Source organism: Cucurbita pepo, chromosome LG05 (genome assembly GCF_002806865.2).
Source record: "Cucurbita pepo subsp. pepo cultivar mu-cu-16 chromosome LG05, ASM280686v2, whole genome shotgun sequence".
Taxonomy (NCBI): domain Eukaryota; kingdom Viridiplantae; phylum Streptophyta; class Magnoliopsida; order Cucurbitales; family Cucurbitaceae; genus Cucurbita; species Cucurbita pepo.
Genome location: NC_036642.1, coordinates 8,792,118 through 8,810,339, shown reverse-complemented (window position 1 = coordinate 8,810,339; position 18,222 = coordinate 8,792,118). Strand labels below are relative to the sequence as shown.

Here is an 18,222-nt window from a genome sequence, read left to right as displayed (position 1 = left end):
ATCTAAAATTTAAAATTTTTAAAATCTTTTACTAATTTAATCATAGCTCAATTGTTTAAGATATTATATATATATATCATCGATTTTTCATTTCAAATGATATTAATCCGAGTAAAATGATTTAATTTAAAATTTAAAAAATTTAATTATTCAAAAGAGACTAAGTCAAGATAATGNCCTCGAGGTTTTAAAATGCGTCCACTAGAGAGAGGTTTCCACACCCTTATAAGAAATGTGTTGTTCCCTTCTCCAACTGATGTGAGATCTCACAATCCACTCCCCTTGGGGGTCCATCGTCCTCGCTTGCACATCGTCCTGTGTTTGGCTCTGATACCATTTGTAACAACCCTAACCCACCACTAGCATATACTGTTCTTTTTGAACTTTCCCTTCAAGGACTTCCCCTCAAGATTTTAAAGCGTGTCCACTAGAGAGAGGTTTCCACATCTTTACTAGGAATGTTTTGTTCCATTCTCCAACCAATGTGGAATCTCACTTAACTTTTCTCGTTACTCGTGGCTCTAGCTAATTTATTCCTTTTGTCTTCCTTTCAAACTAGGTTCAAAACCAATGGAACAACAGAAAGAAAAACCATCAGCTGCAGCAAACCCACCCATCCCTTCTTGTCGAAAGAAGAAAAACGAAGAAGCTACATTCTTGGAGGACTTGAAGGATCACATCGACGAGTTCATTCACGCATCGATGGACGAACACAAATCGTGCTTTAAGAAAACCATCAACAAGGTATATACTTCCAATTCCTTCACTGTGCATCTAAAAGAAATAATCATGTTTGTGATACATGTGGTGGATGTGTTCATCTAATGCTTCCAAAAACTCATTTGACTGGGTACACAGATGTTCCGTATGTCTAAAGTTGTGGCAGATAAGAATTCAGAGACAAGTGGAGTTGAGAGCTCTCTGCCTCTTCGAACAACAGTATCAGAATAAATTCTCTTTTTTCCTCTGTTCTAGGATACTCTCTCTCCATCTTCAACCAAATCCTTGTACTTTGGATCTTTTGTTTTGCTTTATTTCCACAGTTTATACCCATTGTTACTTATTTTTCTTTTTTGATTCTTAAGTTCTTGTTTATTTCCTCAGGCGCACGTTTTTTCTTTGAGTTCAATCATTAAACTATCGGCATTTGAAAGGGTAATTAGGAAAGTGAAAATTTAGCTATTGCCTTCGAGATGAATCTCTAGATCTGTTAATATCGGTTATTTTTGCATGTAGACTATCGAATATTTGAACCTTTGGTCCCTTAACAGCCCGAGCCCAAGTAAGAACTCTAGACTATGACCATTTTTTTTGTCCGAATTAAACATGAATCTTTCAATTCATTTGGTAACCACTTTGTGTATTGCATCTTTGCTTCAATCTAGGTCAACAAAGTCGACTTCTTTTCATGCCGACTCAAAAAGGAGAGGGTAGCCTTTGCTTGACTGATTTATCGGACAAGAGGACGAGATGTGTTAAAGTAATAAATATCATAGATCTTAGATTCAGTTATGAAGAATTCCTTTCAACTATTAGTGAAAAATAACAACGAAGGTCACAGGTCACATGACTTAACACAATCACCTATTTATCTCGTAGAATCAGAGAATTTAATTTCGAAATAAAAACATATATTAAATTCATCCTCCAACATTAATTAGCCTTTTAATTAGCCTTTTAGTTAGAAAAATGAACTTCTAAAAAAAGAAAAGCAAATTATCACATAGAATTGCAGGTTTTGATTGTTGAAGACTTGCAAATAGCCGTCCAATCTTTGTTCTTCCTCATCCCACCCCCTTCCAAGTTGCTTCCAAATTTAACCATTTTAGTTAAGCTTCATATTTCTCATCCTGCAATTATTATTAAACTGAGTTAACTTCATCCAACATATTAATCTAAAATTTAAAATTTTTAAAATCTTTTACTAATTTAATCATAGCTCAATTGTTTAAGATATTATATATATATATCATCGATTTTTCATTTCAAATGATATTAATCCGAGTAAAATGATTTAATTTAAAATTTAAAAAATTTAATTATTCAAAAGAGACTAAGTCAAGATAATGTTTTTTTTTTCCTTTCATTTATGAAAGAAAAGACTCCTCACATCTACTAATATAGGTGTTCATCAACGTTCTTGCCACTTTTTTTTTTTTTTTTTTTTTTTTTTTAAAAAAAAAAAAAAAAAAAAAAAAAAAAAAAAAAAGGATTTTGTGATAAAGACGTGAGGATCTAAAGACGAATTGTTAAAACACAAAAACAAACCCCAAAATCGTATTAAACAATGGGTGTTAAAGCAAAAATCGTTCAAGAAATCGAACGCAGAGAAGCAGAGGCCCTGAAGAAATGGCCGCAACTCCACACGCGGATACCCAGATTTTTGCAGGTTCTTCAAGGGTTCTTTCAGTGAAGAAGATGGATTAAAACCCATTTTTTGAGGCCAGCTTCTTCATCCCTTTCTGTTTTATTTTCATTCTTAGTAGTTTATCTATGGGCCCAAATTCAGAGCTGAATCAATGGATTCTACAAGGAATTTCACGTGTATGCTTCTGCTACAAAACCCCTTTTGTTTTCTTTTCAATTTTTCATCTCTGCAAATTTTTCCCTCTTTCCCATGTTGCTTTAAATAGTAATCGCTTTGTGTTCTTCTTGCACTGTTGATATATCTTTGATGTGTCCTATCCTGAACAACGTTCCAAGCAAGGCTAGCTGGCCAAACGAGTCTGTACAATGATTGCCTTGTATGTGTATGAAGAAATGCCTGGTTCCCATTTCCTCTTTGTTGGGGGTTTCTTAGCCATTGATATCTTACCAAGTGAATTCATGTTTTTTCCCTGTTGTTTTCCATCATTGTCATAGATATTTGAACCTTAATTCTCTAAGCAATTTGCTTGGCTGTATTATCATCTTACATTGGAATTAGAACACATAGCTTAGGAGTGTGAAAGTCCAAGCATGTTAGAGCCATGATAAGCAATGAACTGATGGTTAATAACTAGAAGTTGGAATATTGATGGCTCGTTGAACCTCGTGAATTATAGATTTTCCAAATGAGTTTCTGGATAATCCCAACAGTTAATGGAATATGGATTGATCGCACGCCTATAAACGAGATGGGAGAACGAGCATTAACCCGATGAAAAGGATGAAATTGTATTGGTTCTTCAATGTGTAAACAGCCAGGATGAAATATTTCTTGATATCAAGCATATCCCTGATGACCCTTTTGTTTTGTTTTGTTGGAACTGTTTCTGAATGGTGTTATTGCAGTCACCAAGATTGGCTCATATGCTTTTGCCTGCTTATTCTTCCCTCATGTAAGTTTTTAAGGGTCCACAGCTATGTATTCCCCTTGCTATATTTGGTTATTTTTATGTGAATAAATAGTGACATTTATTTTACTGGTTCCAGCTAGAAGATATGGTTGAGCTTTGGCTGGCCCATTTTATGTGTCTCAAGCTTCAATATTCAAAGTATGTATAATCATATTCCGACTGGTATCATGATATGTTTTTCAACTTAAATGCGATGTAGAATCTTTGTTGTCCTAGATGCAAAGAATTGTGACGGCCCAGCTGAATTCTTTGTCTACTCTTACTTTTCTTTTGTTACAAAAGATACTTGATCAGGGGACCTAATTTTTGTTTCTAATCGAGACGATATAGCATCGACAAAGTTATTGTCTTGGGATACTGTCGAAATACTTAGAATTCATTAAGAACAATCGATTCTCTTTTATAAGTATTGATTGGTGAAATTCTACACTATCCAGCTACGGTGTTTTACATGTCGAGTCGATAAGACTCCTGTTAGACATACTCTAAGCAAGCATCTGATAACATAAGATAGCAGAATGACCCCACTGCTTGAATCTACAGCTTAGGTAGAGAAGTCCAAAGCTAAACTCATCCATTGCAAACTAATATCTCAAAGTTGATGTCTATTTGAGCATAGCTCGACTTGTGATGACATATATCTTCGACCAAGGGGTCAAAGGTTTGAATCCTCCACTCTTACGCATTGGTCAAAGGTTTGAATCCTCCACTCTTACGCATTGTTGTACTCGAGTTATTAGTTTGCAATGGATGGAATGGAATCTCGAGTTACGCATTGTAGTCGAGTTCATTGCTTGATTATTACTTACACGTTATGGAATATGTGCACGCAGATACACCCTCTGTTGACATTAAGAATCCTTATAAGTATTGTCCTAATCCCTTTTCACATGAAAATAATACTGATATCAATTCTGTTGAGGATTGTTGAGAGAGGAATCCCACATTGGCTAATTAAGAGGTTGATCATGGGTTTATAAGTAAGGAATACATTTTCATTGGTATGAGACCCAAAAGCAAAGTCATGAGAGTTTATGCTAAAAGTGGACAATATCATACCATTGTGGAGGTTTGTGATTCCTAACATGGTATCAGAGCCATGCCCTTAACTTAGTCATGTCAATAGAATCCTCAAATGTCGAACAAAGAATTTGTGAGTCTCGAAGGTGTAGTCAGAAGTGACTCAAATATTGAATAAATGATGTATTTTGTTCGAGGGCTCTAGAGAAAGGAGTTGAGCCTCGATTAAGGGGAGGTTGTTCAAAGGCTCCATAAGCCTCAGGGAGGCTCTATGGTGTACTTTGTTCAAGGGGAGGATTGTTAAGGATTGTTGGTAGAGGAGTCCTACATCGGCTAATTAAGAGGTTGATTATGAGTTTAAAAATAAGGAATACATTTTCGTTTTGGGGAAACCAAAAGCAAAGCCATGAGAGCTTATACTCAAAGTGGACAATATCATACCATTGTGAAGGTTCGTGATTCCTAACAAATTCCTCCCATCTTTGGGATTGTTCTCCTACAAAGTGGTCCTAGTCCTACGAGTCAGAAAGATTCGATCATGTTTGACTGTTGTTCTATGGGTGAATGTGAATATGCATAGTTTGTTTAGTTCCCAAAGGGTGGTGTAAAGGTTTGCATATTCAATTGCTAAGATGCGATGCATGGCTTTTGTATTCATTGCAGCCTAGTTGCTTGGAAGAAATGGACAAGAATCATGAACTTTATGGAGAGAAGAAGAATTGCACCGTCCCGACCTAGTTGGATGGTCCAAAGGCGTCTTCAAAAGAATAAAGATAACTTATTACACGGAATCTTACAAGCAGGTTAGCTTTTGAATTCCGAGTTGTTTGCTTTGTTTTTCTCCAAGATTATGCTGTGAAGTTAAAGAAATAGAAAAGGTCAGTGCAAAGTCCATTTAGGTCTGCTTGTATTAACTTCTGATATAATCTCATGCTGCTTATATATATTCCAGTGTCGAGAAAATGCACGTGAACCCACCGGGTGCTCGTGATGTGGCACGGGGATTCTCCTCTTCCTTCACTTGTCTGCTCATTGGTTTTGGTATAATTTCAAGACATTTTATTCATTCCTTTATTATTTACAGCTGCAGAGTTATTGGTTGGGCCTATATTAGTGAAGTATCTACAATTTTCTCATCTGATTAACGTTTAGTATTCTACGTGAAGTTCATTTTATGCTTCTGAAGTTATTAAGTTCTATTTGTGGTCTTACTTTGCTTGGATTGACATTCAATAAAACTCACACATAGCAACTCGTTGTGGTGTGATCTACAAGCCTCTCTTTTCTTCGTCCCTATGAATGAACGGACGAAGTTATGAACGGATCTGCCATGGTTTATCAGGTCTTGTCAAGAGTTGAGAGAGAAGTGTTGTGATGCGACCAAAAAGGACAGTACATCACTTAACACAAAAGGATTGTGTGAGAAAGTCAAACTAAGGTTCAAGCAAGGTCATATATGACAAGATCATTAGTGCTGTTAATGACAAAGCTTAGTAGGGGTTAGATGGGGCCTCAAGTCAAGGCTTTGTAGTGGATGCATCGAAAGTCTAAGGCAGGTTTTGGGGTAGATTTTGGTTAGTGAGAAATATGACAGTATGTCACATTTCAGGTGAGTTAAAAGATCATACAAGCTCTCCACGGATGGATGGAAAATCTTAAATGGAAAGACAATCTCATTTGTTTGTTTCGATTAGTAAAGTCAAGTCAGATGTCATTGTTGATGCTCAAGGCGACATAAACCATCAATATGACTCAATAGTTCTCGGTTGGAACAATACTTGCTTGATAGAGCCCAACAAGTGTTGTAATGGCCCATAGCATTCGATAAATAACTAAAAAGATGGATAGTGTTGGATGATGAAAGTCCCACATCGGCTAATTTAGGGAATGATCATGGGTTTATAATCAAAGAATACTCTCTCCATTGAGGTGAGACTTTTTGGGGAAGCCCAAAACAAAACCATGAGAGCTTATGCTCAAAGGAGACAATATCATACCATCTAACAAATAGGATCTAATAAGTATTATAATGGCTCGGTAGGACATAATAGGTGTCGTAATCACCGAGTAATCCTTAAGCAAGTATTATAAGCTTGTTTTGCCCGAGTCCCAATAAGGTTTCAGATGTAGAAGTATGACGGTTGTGTTGCTGATAACAAGATGATGATAGAAAGTAGAGATGAAGTTGATATTGGTAATTGAATTAATGGGTGGTAGCTAAAATTAGGAAGTTGTTGTGAAATAATAAAGATAAATAGGATTAATAATAGTATTTAGTGGAAATATTGTTATTGGGAAAAGGGAGAGAGAGAGAGAGAGAAGGAGAAGGGCATGTGAGAAGGTGTGGAAGGGCATGGCCACAATATTCGGCTACAGCGAAAAACGACAACAATACGTCGGGAATTGGACCCCATATGTCTTTCCTCTTTTTTCCCTTTTTTTTTTTTTTTTTTTTTTCTTTTTGACCCTAAAACCCAACCGGTGTGGAATTTTATAATCTCCTCTTGAGGCCAAGCGTCATTGCTGGTACTCGTTCATGTAGGATCTCACAATCCATTACCAATCCATCTCTTTTCAGGTTCCAGTATCCTCGTTGGCACACCATCCCATCTACCCCTTGTGGTACTCATTTCTCTCTTCAATCGACATGGGATCTTACAATCCATCCCTTTTTGGGTTCCAGCATCCTCTAGCACACCACCCATCCCTTTTTGGGTTACAGCATCCTCTAGCACACCACCCTTGCTAGCACACCACCCATCCCTTTTTGGGTTCCAGCATCCTCTAGCACACCACCCATCACTTTTTGGGTTTCAGCATCCTCTAGCACACCACCCAGTCCAACCCCTTCAAGGCCCAACGTCTTTGCTGACACACTCTATTCGATGTCCACCCCACCCCTTCTTTGTTTAGCCATTTGATAAATTAAATTCAAAATTTGAAAGAAAGAATATTCCTTCAACGATCAGATTCCACGCCCACTTGTCCATTACGGAAGTCGATGTGGCAGACCCATCATCATGGCCCAATTAAAAAAGAAATATACCACGAATCATTGCAAAAATATCTCACATCTTTTTCCACAAAAATATCTCGAATCTCCTACACGATATTTTCTGCTTACCTGTCGTCAATCGGATCAGACCAAAACTACAGCCAAATTATATTAAAAACTAATAATTATCTTCCCCATTTGCCGTTCCCAGTGCAATAATTATGGTCACAGTACAGGACACCTCTGAAAAAATCATGAAAATGGATCTTACTTTTTATGAATAACCCCTTTAATGGAGATTCTTGGCCATGGCGGAAATTCGGCAGAGACAAAGGATGAACAGAAAACAAAGATTTGTTGAGAACGAAGAGCTGCACTACTTCATTTTCTTATATCATTTTTTCGTTGTAACAGAGACATAATGAGGAACACGAAACCCATCGGTCATCGGTCAAAAAAAGAGAGCACCCAAACGGAACACAGTACAGGGAAATCAAAAGGCTGCTAAGATTTTTTTTTTTCTTTTTATCATCACACTAATACTTCGACGAAACCAAAAGCTAAATCGTAATGCACCACCGCCTAATTTCTCCACCCTCCTTCAGATCCACCGCCGCCGCCACCTCCTCTCTGGTAGCGGCCACCATCACCACCACCGCCGCCGTATCCACGGTCACGTCCTCCGCCGTAACCACCACCTCCGTATCCACCTCCACCACCACCGTAACCACCGCCTCCACGGTTGTATCCACCACCACCTCCTTCACGGCGTCCACCGTAACCACCACCACNATTTCAAGACATTTTATTCATTCCTTTATTATTTACAGCTGCAGAGTTATTGGTTGGGCCTATATTAGTGAAGTATCTACAATTTTCTCATCTGATTAACGTTTAGTATTCTACGTGAAGTTCATTTTATGCTTCTGAAGTTATTAAGTTCTATTTGTGGTCTTACTTTGCTTGGATTGACATTCAATAAAACTCACACATAGCAACTCGTTGTGGTGTGATCTACAAGCCTCTCTTTTCTTCGTCCCTATGAATGAACGGACGAAGTTATGAACGGATCTGCCATGGTTTATCAGGTCTTGTCAAGAGTTGAGAGAGAAGTGTTGTGATGCGACCAAAAAGGACAGTACATCACTTAACACAAAAGGATTGTGTGAGAAAGTCAAACTAAGGTTCAAGCAAGGTCATATATGACAAGATCATTAGTGCTGTTAATGACAAAGCTTAGTAGGGGTTAGATGGGGCCTCAAGTCAAGGCTTTGTAGTGGATGCATCGAAAGTCTAAGGCAGGTTTTGGGGTAGATTTTGGTTAGTGAGAAATATGACAGTATGTCACATTTCAGGTGAGTTAAAAGATCATACAAGCTCTCCACGGATGGATGGAAAATCTTAAATGGAAAGACAATCTCATTTGTTTGTTTCGATTAGTAAAGTCAAGTCAGATGTCATTGTTGATGCTCAAGGCGACATAAACCATCAATATGACTCAATAGTTCTCGGTTGGAACAATACTTGCTTGATAGAGCCCAACAAGTGTTGTAATGGCCCATAGCATTCGATAAATAACTAAAAAGATGGATAGTGTTGGATGATGAAAGTCCCACATCGGCTAATTTAGGGAATGATCATGGGTTTATAATCAAAGAATACTCTCTCCATTGAGGTGAGACTTTTTGGGGAAGCCCAAAACAAAACCATGAGAGCTTATGCTCAAAGGAGACAATATCATACCATCTAACAAATAGGATCTAATAAGTATTATAATGGCTCGGTAGGACATAATAGGTGTCGTAATCACCGAGTAATCCTTAAGCAAGTATTATAAGCTTGTTTTGCCCGAGTCCCAATAAGGTTTCAGATGTAGAAGTATGACGGTTGTGTTGCTGATAACAAGATGATGATAGAAAGTAGAGATGAAGTTGATATTGGTAATTGAATTAATGGGTGGTAGCTAAAATTAGGAAGTTGTTGTGAAATAATAAAGATAAATAGGATTAATAATAGTATTTAGTGGAAATATTGTTATTGGGAAAAGGGAGAGAGAGAGAGAGAGAAGGAGAAGGGCATGTGAGAAGGTGTGGAAGGGCATGGCCACAATATTCGGCTACAGCGAAAAACGACAACAATACGTCGGGAATTGGACCCCATATGTCTTTCCTCTTTTTTCCCTTTTTTTTTTTTTTTTTTTTTCTTTTTGACCCTAAAACCCAACCGGTGTGGAATTTTATAATCTCCTCTTGAGGCCAAGCGTCATTGCTGGTACTCGTTCATGTAGGATCTCACAATCCATTACCAATCCATCTCTTTTCAGGTTCCAGTATCCTCGTTGGCACACCATCCCATCTACCCCTTGTGGTACTCATTTCTCTCTTCAATCGACATGGGATCTTACAATCCATCCCTTTTTGGGTTCCAGCATCCTCTAGCACACCACCCATCCCTTTTTGGGTTACAGCATCCTCTAGCACACCACCCTTGCTAGCACACCACCCATCCCTTTTTGGGTTCCAGCATCCTCTAGCACACCACCCATCACTTTTTGGGTTTCAGCATCCTCTAGCACACCACCCAGTCCAACCCCTTCAAGGCCCAACGTCTTTGCTGACACACTCTATTCGATGTCCACCCCACCCCTTCTTTGTTTAGCCATTTGATAAATTAAATTCAAAATTTGAAAGAAAGAATATTCCTTCAACGATCAGATTCCACGCCCACTTGTCCATTACGGAAGTCGATGTGGCAGACCCATCATCATGGCCCAATTAAAAAAGAAATATACCACGAATCATTGCAAAAATATCTCACATCTTTTTCCACAAAAATATCTCGAATCTCCTACACGATATTTTCTGCTTACCTGTCGTCAATCGGATCAGACCAAAACTACAGCCAAATTATATTAAAAACTAATAATTATCTTCCCCATTTGCCGTTCCCAGTGCAATAATTATGGTCACAGTACAGGACACCTCTGAAAAAATCATGAAAATGGATCTTACTTTTTATGAATAACCCCTTTAATGGAGATTCTTGGCCATGGCGGAAATTCGGCAGAGACAAAGGATGAACAGAAAACAAAGATTTGTTGAGAACGAAGAGCTGCACTACTTCATTTTCTTATATCATTTTTTCGTTGTAACAGAGACATAATGAGGAACACGAAACCCATCGGTCATCGGTCAAAAAAAGAGAGCACCCAAACGGAACACAGTACAGGGAAATCAAAAGGCTGCTAAGATTTTTTTTTTTCTTTTTATCATCACACTAATACTTCGACGAAACCAAAAGCTAAATCGTAATGCACCACCGCCTAATTTCTCCACCCTCCTTCAGATCCACCGCCGCCGCCACCTCCTCTCTGGTAGCGGCCACCATCACCACCACCGCCGCCGTATCCACGGTCACGTCCTCCGCCGTAACCACCACCTCCGTATCCACCTCCACCACCACCGTAACCACCGCCTCCACGGTTGTATCCACCACCACCTCCTTCACGGCGTCCACCGTAACCACCACCACCACCTCCACCACGGTTGTAACCACCGCCGCCGCCGCCACCGCCTCTTTGCTGAGCCTCGTTGACGGTGATACTCCGTCCATCAAGGTTCTGGCCGTTCATTGCTTCGATAGCGCTTCTCATGGCCTCTTCATCCACAAACGTCACGAATCCAAATCCCCTCGATCTTCCGGTTTCACGGTCGTTGACGATCTGGATAACAATAATCACAAGAAAACAAAGATCAGTCACAGAACCACAACAATTGAGGCAAACTGGAACAAAAATCAAAAGAAGAAAAATGAAAATTAAAGAAAAATCGATCGTTCTTCGTCTCTGTAACCAAGATGAAGGTAAACGTACCGATGAAAGGAGAGTAATAAAAGTAACATATCAAGAGAGTAGTAGTAGTAGTAAAGTAACACAAAACAGATGAGAGTCACAGATCAGATTTAGGATCGTCAAAGCCGAATCGGAACAAATCCAGATCTCGACGATGACAAACGGACCTTCGCTTCCACGATCTCGCCAAAGGAAGAGAAAGCCTTCTCTAAGGCATGATTATCAGTGGCCCACGCAAGGCCACCCACGAAGCAACGGTACTCAACAGACGAGGAAGCCATGGAAATCAGAAAACCCTAACCCTAGAAAGGGGTTCAAACAAGGAAGGAAAAGAGAAAGAGGGGGATCGACACAAATCCACACCTCTGAAGACGAACACAATGAGTTAGAAATGAACCAAGGGGTTGGTTATATAGAGGGCAGAAGATAACTATGGTTAGTTTTAGGGTTTGCTCAGTATTTAACTCAAGCGGTTTATTTGCAATCAGGGTTAACCTAAAAGGCGGTGTGATTGGCACCTTGTTTGGATGCGCCCCAAATCTTATCCTTCCCTCAGTTATTCCAATCCCCATTTTATGATATTTTTCTCCTCCTATAAATATCTACTTTTACTACCAAACCTAAAAATGTCAACTTCATCCCATTTGTATTATCATGATAAACCCTAATTACATAGAAAATTAGTGTTGAAATAATAAAATATTATATTAAGACAAAATTTGACGACACGGACCGACCTGAGGCCAAGGAGAAAAGAAAACCTCGCAATCTCTCTAAACCGTTGTGTTGTCTTAATTATCGAAACCCCTAAGGCAAGCACATTGTCACATCAGTCTCAATCTTCATTTTTTCATGGGTCACGTTCTTCTTCCTTCAAACAATTTTTATCGTTTGTTGTCATGGGTAGGTCTGGTTGTGTAAAATCTCATATCAGTTGGGGAAGAGAGTGAAACATTCTTGTGTGGAAACCTTTCCCTAGCATACGCATTTTAAAAACGTTGTGGAGAAACCCAAAAAGAAAATCCTAAAGAGGACAATATCTGCTAACGGTGGGTTTGGGCCAATACATATGGTGTCAGATGCAGAGGACAATTTGTCAATGAGGAGGCTAAGCTCCGAAGGGGATAGACATAAAGGTGTGTCTGCAAGGACGTTGGGCCTCGGGGGTGGATTAGGGGGTCCCATATCAATTGAAGAAGGGAACAAGTGTCAGCAAAATCGCTGGTCGAACGCTAGCCCTGAAGGGGGTGGATTGTGAGATCCGTTGGGAGGACAAGAACATAATAATAATAATAATAATAATAATAATAATAAGTATAATCATAATCTTCCATGATTATGTGGGCTTTGGGTCTTAATGGGCTTTGGGCCCAACCATCAAACCTGGGTTTGTTATTTTTGGGCTTAACCATTTAATTTGAGTTAAAACTTCGGCCCATATTTCGTATGGTCCAATTTGACTAAATTTAATTTAATTACTTAATTAAACATATTCACTTTAATTTGAGAATTTGTCAATTTTTGTCTTCAAATTAAATATAGGACACATGTCAACTTATAATTGGTGGCTAATTTAATAACTTATTATTTTATGATTAATTTCTGACGTAACAATTTGTGATTATGGATATCTCATTGCCTTTTATGCTTAATTACCATTTTAGGATCAAGGTGAATTCACATAATTATTTGAATTTTATCTCAAAAATACCGTTTATAAAAGATTTAATAATACCCTTAAATTAAAAAAAAATTAAAAAATTAAAAAATATCTTTAAACTTAAAAAAAAAAATACCTTTATTATTAGTTTTTTTTTTTTTTTTTTAAAAAAAATTTTTTTACCGTAAGTAACATGTTTCAAAAATACTCACACTTTTTAAAATAACATTAATAATAGACGATTTTTTTTCTATATATTCACGGTAAGATTTTTTAAAAAACATTTTTATAAAGGGTAAAGGGTGTTAACGCTACGTTTAAAATTCCACGTGTATTTTTTAACACAGTACTCACACGAGGAGTATTTTTTAAAAGTTTAAAGGTATTAATGAAACTTTTTTAAGTTCTAACGTATTTTTTGAAACATATTAAAAGTTTAATGATATATTTTATTTTATTTTTGTAAGTCTAGAGTATTGCTGTAACTTTTGAAAGTTAACGAGTATTTTTATTATTTTAAATATTTAAAATATTAAATTCAGACAAAGTTCAATAGAAAAGGTATTAATTTCTATTTCAATGGTCGTGGTTAACCCGAACCTTATAATTATTAAATTAAACAAAATAAATTATTAGTAATATTTTATCATAAGAAATGAAAAAAAAAAAAAAAAAAACATTGTTATATTTTGAATTAATCAATCTTATATAAATAATTAACACCTACCACAAAAAAGGACATATAAAATTTTTAAATCAAAATTAATAAACAAAAAGGACATTGCTTGCTTGTTTAAGTTAAATACTCCATTAAATAATAATAATTACAACAATTGAAAAAATTAGTTGAACTTTTCAAAATTAATTAAAAAAACAAATTATTGATTATTGTATGACTTTGTATTAAATATTTCTATTAAATAGTGGAAATTATTGATTATTCTAGACAAATATTTAAAAAAAAAAAATTAATATTTTACACACATATATATCTATATATAATTAATTAATTAATTAATACAAATCAACATACTGAAAATCGGATCACAAATTTGTAATATGCATTAGACATGGGATCTTCGAGATCCGAGACGAACCATAGAGAAATCAAAAACAAAAAAAATGCATGCTTACATCACATTCACTAAAGACATCCAACACGGAAATCATTGACCTAAATTGAATGATAGTAGAAAGGTTACTCAGCTCTAAATCACCTTTTAGATAGCATACGTCTTATCTAAAGTAATGCTAGATTAAAACGAGGAAAACCTACTGTGTACTTGTGAGATCCCACATTGGTTGGAGAGGAGAACGAAGCATTTCTTACAAGGGTGTGGAAATCTCTGCCTAATAGACTCGTTTTAAAATCGTGAGGCTGATGACGATATGTAAAGTGCCAAAGTGGACAATATCTACTGACGGTGGGCTTGGACGGTTACAAATGGTATCAAAGCCAGACAGAGGGCTGTGTGCTAGTAAGAACGTCGAGCCCTCAACGAAAGTAGATTGTGAGATCTCACATCGGTTAGAGAGGGGAAAGAAGTGGGCGGTGTGCAAGCGAGGACGCTGGGCTCTCTAGGGAGTAGGTTGTGAGATCACGTCGGTTGGAAAGAGGAACAAAGCATTCCTTATAAGAGTGTGGAAATCTCTCCCTTGTAGATACATTTTAAGCGACAACGATACATAACGAACGAAAGCAAACAACATCTATTAGTGGTGAGCTTGAGTTGTTATAGTATCAATATTATAATCAAATCAAACCAATCTATTTGAACTGAACCAAACCAATACATGAATAACTTTGACGTACGACCCATGATCCTTCCTCGAACCATTTGCATGCAACACATCACCACATCACCCTACGAAACTTCGTATTATATTTAGAAATACATTATANTGTTCTTGACGCCTGGGCTGCGGTTTCTTGATATCTCTGGGAACAATTTCACTGGGTTGCTGCCAAATTCGAGCTTGAATTCGAATTTTAGCGATGGGACGTTGAATGTTTCTCGAAACATGTTCTATGGTGGGCTCGTGCCTGTTCTTGGAAGGTTTAGTGTTGTTGATCTGTCTGGGAATTATTTTGAAGGCGGTGTTCCAAGCTTTGTGGTGATGAATGCATCTTTGGAGAGTAATTGTCTTCGAAATGTTTCCAGGCAGCGGACATTGGAAGATTGCTCCTCGTTTTACGCTGCAAAAGGCCTTGATTTTGATGATTTTGGTAAGCCAATCGCTGAACGGCCTCCTCCTGTACCAGAGAAGTCTGGGAAGAACATGAACAATATAAGGGAAACTATATTGGCTAGCCTATTAGGANTAGTAACGAATTAGAATATTCATTTCACTAAGTTGAATTAATCCATCTAATAATTTATCAAGTTTGAATATTTCATTGCCAATGCTCAAGATATATCAATCAATTTTGTTCTTAATCTCTTCATCTTCCCTCTCTTCCTCTTTTGAATCTATCAAACCACTCATCTTCAGGATCCAAAACACAGGGATTTCAATGATCGAGGGGTTTTGACACAAGGGGAAGATCAAGGAATTTTGGAGTTCATTCATGAGCTGTGGTGGAAGGACATGCAAAACGCAATAGATATCACGTTCTTGCTCTTGTTCTTGCTCTTCCCCTGTTTTCAGCTCACATTTCAGCAGCTGAGCTCAAGAACAGAGCGCGCAGCTCTTCTGGAACTCCGATCGTCCTTAGGCTTGCGAGGCAGAGACTGGCCCATCAAAGCCGACCATTGCTCTGTTTGGAACGGCGTACAATGTCGCAACGCTCGAGTTATTGGCATCAACATTTCTGGGTTTCGAAGAACTCGCCTCGGCAGACAAAACCCACGTTTTGTTGTTGATGCTTTAGCTAATTTAACGCTTCTCCAGTCTTTTAATGCTTCTAAGTTCTTGCTTCCTGGACCCATCCCTGACTGGCTTGGTTCATCGCTGAAGTCTCTGCAAGTTCTTGATCTTCGTTCTTGTTCAATCCATGGTCCGATTCCATCGAGTTTTGGTAATTTAACGAATCTAACCACTCTGTTTCTCTCCAATAACAAGCTAAATGGGTCGATTCCTGCAAGTTTTGGCCAATTAATTCGGCTTTCTGTGCTTGATCTTGCCCGTAATGAGCTCACTGGTTCCATCCCTTTGTCAATATCATCTCTTGGGAACCTCTCATTTCTTGACCTTTCTTCAAATCGTTTAGATGGGTCAGTTCCTCCGCTCATTGGGTCACTCAGGCAGCTGCAAAAATTGAACCTTTCCAGCAATAATCTCATTTCTTCATTGCCTGCTTCACTCGGCGACCTGGGTGTCCTGGTGGATCTTGATATCAGTTTCAACAAATTCTCCGGGCCACTACCGCCAGATCTAAAGGGCATGAGCCGCCTGCAGAGAATGCTACTAAGAAGCAATTTACTCGGTGGATCACTGCCAGATGCTCTGTTTTCGTCGCTCACCCAATTGCAGGCGTTGGCTATCAATGACAATCGTTTTACTGGTGCAGCCCCTGATGTGTTGTTCTTGACGCCTGGGCTGCGGTTTCTTGATATCTCTGGGAACAATTTCACTGGGTTGCTGCCAAATTCGAGCTTGAATTCGAATTTTAGCGATGGGACGTTGAATGTTTCTCGAAACATGTTCTATGGTGGGCTCGTGCCTGTTCTTGGAAGGTTTAGTGTTGTTGATCTGTCTGGGAATTATTTTGAAGGCGGTGTTCCAAGCTTTGTGGTGATGAATGCATCTTTGGAGAGTAATTGTCTTCGAAATGTTTCCAGGCAGCGGACATTGGAAGATTGCTCCTCGTTTTACGCTGCAAAAGGCCTTGATTTTGATGATTTTGGTAAGCCAATCGCTGAACGGCCTCCTCCTGTACCAGAGAAGTCTGGGAAGAACATGAACAATATAAGGGAAACTATATTGGCTAGCCTATTAGGATGGGTCGGGTTTATTGTTGTTGTTTAAGATCGAGTTATAGTTTAGTGGTAAAAATAGATTTTTTTTTGTTCGAGTTGGGAGCCGTGATTAAATAAAAGACGTTTATAGATCGAAGTCGTTTGAGTTAGAGATCCGAAAAAGTTTGAATTTGTATAAATTTGTTTGATTGTTTTAAGTTTGAATTTGTAATGTTTGTGTTTAGATTAGAAATGTTTCTTAAAAGTGTATTTGGTTGGTAAATTTGGAATTTGTAATACCACGATTGTGTTGATAATACGAATTTATGTTCCGTGTTCTTGTTGGTTGTCCCTATATGTTCATTGTTCATTAAGAATCTTCTAATTGTTCGATTCATTTGACCATCATTTTGCCTTAATTTTCTCCATTCCTTTGATCAATTGTTGTTCGTTTGAAAAATTCATCTTCGCTTTCAATTTCAATTTGATTTACGATCCTTACTGGGGAGCTAATGTACAATCAATCATATCATATATACAGTTACACATGTTCAATGGAACGATAACATCCATCAAGCACAGAGCGCAGATATATACATTTCCATCCTCCATTTGAGCATGTTTATATACTACAGTAGAAAAACAATCCAATATATCATGCCAGGAACAAATCAGTCGAGCCACTAACAAGTGTGACTAATCTCATACTTCCTAGTTAGGTCATACCGATGCTATCCATGGAAGGTTTAGTTTTACTAAATATCCGTGTGGTTATGATTGTCATGTGCCTTCCTGTGTTCTTATCGTTTCTAGGTTCGATATGTCTACTCTTTGAAGTGGCTTTTGTAGCTCAGTTGGTTAGAGTACTGGTTTAGTAAGTGGGAGGTCTTGAGTTGAACTCTCAATAGGAGCATTTCCTTCAAATATCCCACCCTAGTGGTCTTTTCATATGCTTACCCTAATGTGTATGTTAGTTCGCTTATCGCTTCTACGTTCGGTATGTCAACTCTTTTAAGTGGCTCTTGTAGCTCAATTGGTTAGAGCACCCATTTAGTAAGCTGGATGTCTTGAGTTCAACTCTCAACAAGAGCATTTTCTTCTTTCCAATCGGATATCCCACACTAGCAGTTTAGTTTGTTTATCGCATTTCTATGTTCGGTATGTCTACTCTTTTAAGTGGCACTTGTAGCTCAGTTGGTTAGAGCACCCGTTTAGTAAGCGGGAGGTCTTGAGTTCAACTCTAAACAAGAGCATTTTCTTCTTTCCAATTGGATATCCCACCGACCCTAGCAGTTCAACTCTAAACAAGAGCATTTTCTTCTTTCCAATTGGATATCCCACCGACCCTAGCAGTCTTCTCATATGCTCCCTCAAGTGTATGTTAGTTCGTTTATCGCGTTTCTATGTTTGGTATGTCTACCCATTTAAGTGGCTCTTATAGCTCAGTTGATTAGAGCACT

At 38.0% G+C, this 18,222-nt stretch overlaps 3 protein-coding genes and 1 non-coding gene across 5 annotated transcripts; 3 read left to right on the top strand and 1 right to left on the bottom strand.

Annotated features, from left to right (window-relative positions):
* The first annotated feature begins 440 nt into the window (after positions 1 to 440).
* Positions 441 to 1,109, top strand: LOC111795589. Its single transcript, XM_023678101.1, has 2 exons — positions 441 to 744; positions 859 to 1,109. Exons 1-2 carry the CDS (start codon positions 571 to 573, stop codon positions 949 to 951), a joined length of 267 nt encoding a protein of 88 aa, XP_023533869.1. The 5' UTR covers positions 441 to 570; the 3' UTR covers positions 952 to 1,109.
* A 6,597-nt stretch (positions 1,110 to 7,706) lies between these two features.
* Positions 7,707 to 11,604, bottom strand: LOC111795090 (glycine-rich RNA-binding protein 1-like). Of its 2 annotated transcripts, XM_023677333.1 has the most exons (3): positions 11,371 to 11,604; positions 10,882 to 11,074; positions 7,707 to 8,141 (listed from the first exon to the last, which is right to left on the bottom strand). In XM_023677333.1, the coding sequence occupies exons 1-3, from the start codon at positions 11,482 to 11,484 to the stop codon at positions 7,936 to 7,938; spliced, it is 513 nt and encodes a 170-aa protein (XP_023533101.1). In that variant the 5' UTR covers positions 11,485 to 11,604; the 3' UTR covers positions 7,707 to 7,935. The 2 variants fall into 2 exon arrangements, with proteins under 2 accessions (XP_023533101.1, XP_023533100.1); XM_023677332.1 differs by lacking the exon at positions 7,707 to 8,141 and having other exon boundaries at positions 10,447 to 11,074.
* A 3,789-nt stretch (positions 11,605 to 15,393) lies between these two features.
* Positions 15,394 to 16,832, top strand: LOC111795117 (probable LRR receptor-like serine/threonine-protein kinase At2g16250). Its single transcript, XM_023677366.1, has one exon. The coding sequence runs from the start codon at positions 15,453 to 15,455 to the stop codon at positions 16,830 to 16,832; it is 1,380 nt and encodes a 459-aa protein (XP_023533134.1). The 5' UTR covers positions 15,394 to 15,452.
* A 1,109-nt stretch (positions 16,833 to 17,941) lies between these two features.
* On the top strand, positions 17,942 to 18,015 carry TRNAT-AGU. The gene has a single exon. It is a non-coding gene; the product is annotated as a tRNA-Thr (tRNA).
* The last annotated feature ends 207 nt before the right edge of the window (positions 18,016 to 18,222 follow it).

Bases quoted from the DNA above. Each gene is read 5' to 3' on its own strand.
- LOC111795117 (XM_023677366.1), top strand. From the start codon at position 15,453: ATGCAAAACGCAATAGATATCACGTTCTTGCTCTTGTTCTTGCTCTTC.
- LOC111795589 (XM_023678101.1), top strand. From the start codon at position 571: ATGGAACAACAGAAAGAAAAACCATCAGCTGCAGCAAACCCACCCATC. The intron at 745-858 runs GTATATACTTCC...CTGGGTACACAG, and splicing joins TTAAGAAAACCATCAACAAG to ATGTTCCGTATGTCTAAAGT.
- LOC111795090 (XM_023677333.1), bottom strand. From the start codon at position 11,484: ATGGCTTCCTCGTCTGTTGAGTACCGTTGCTTCGTGGGTGGCCTTGCG. The intron at 11,075-11,370 runs GTCCGTTTGTCA...ATTGTTATCCAG, and splicing joins GCGAGATCGTGGAAGCGAAG to ATCGTCAACGACCGTGAAAC.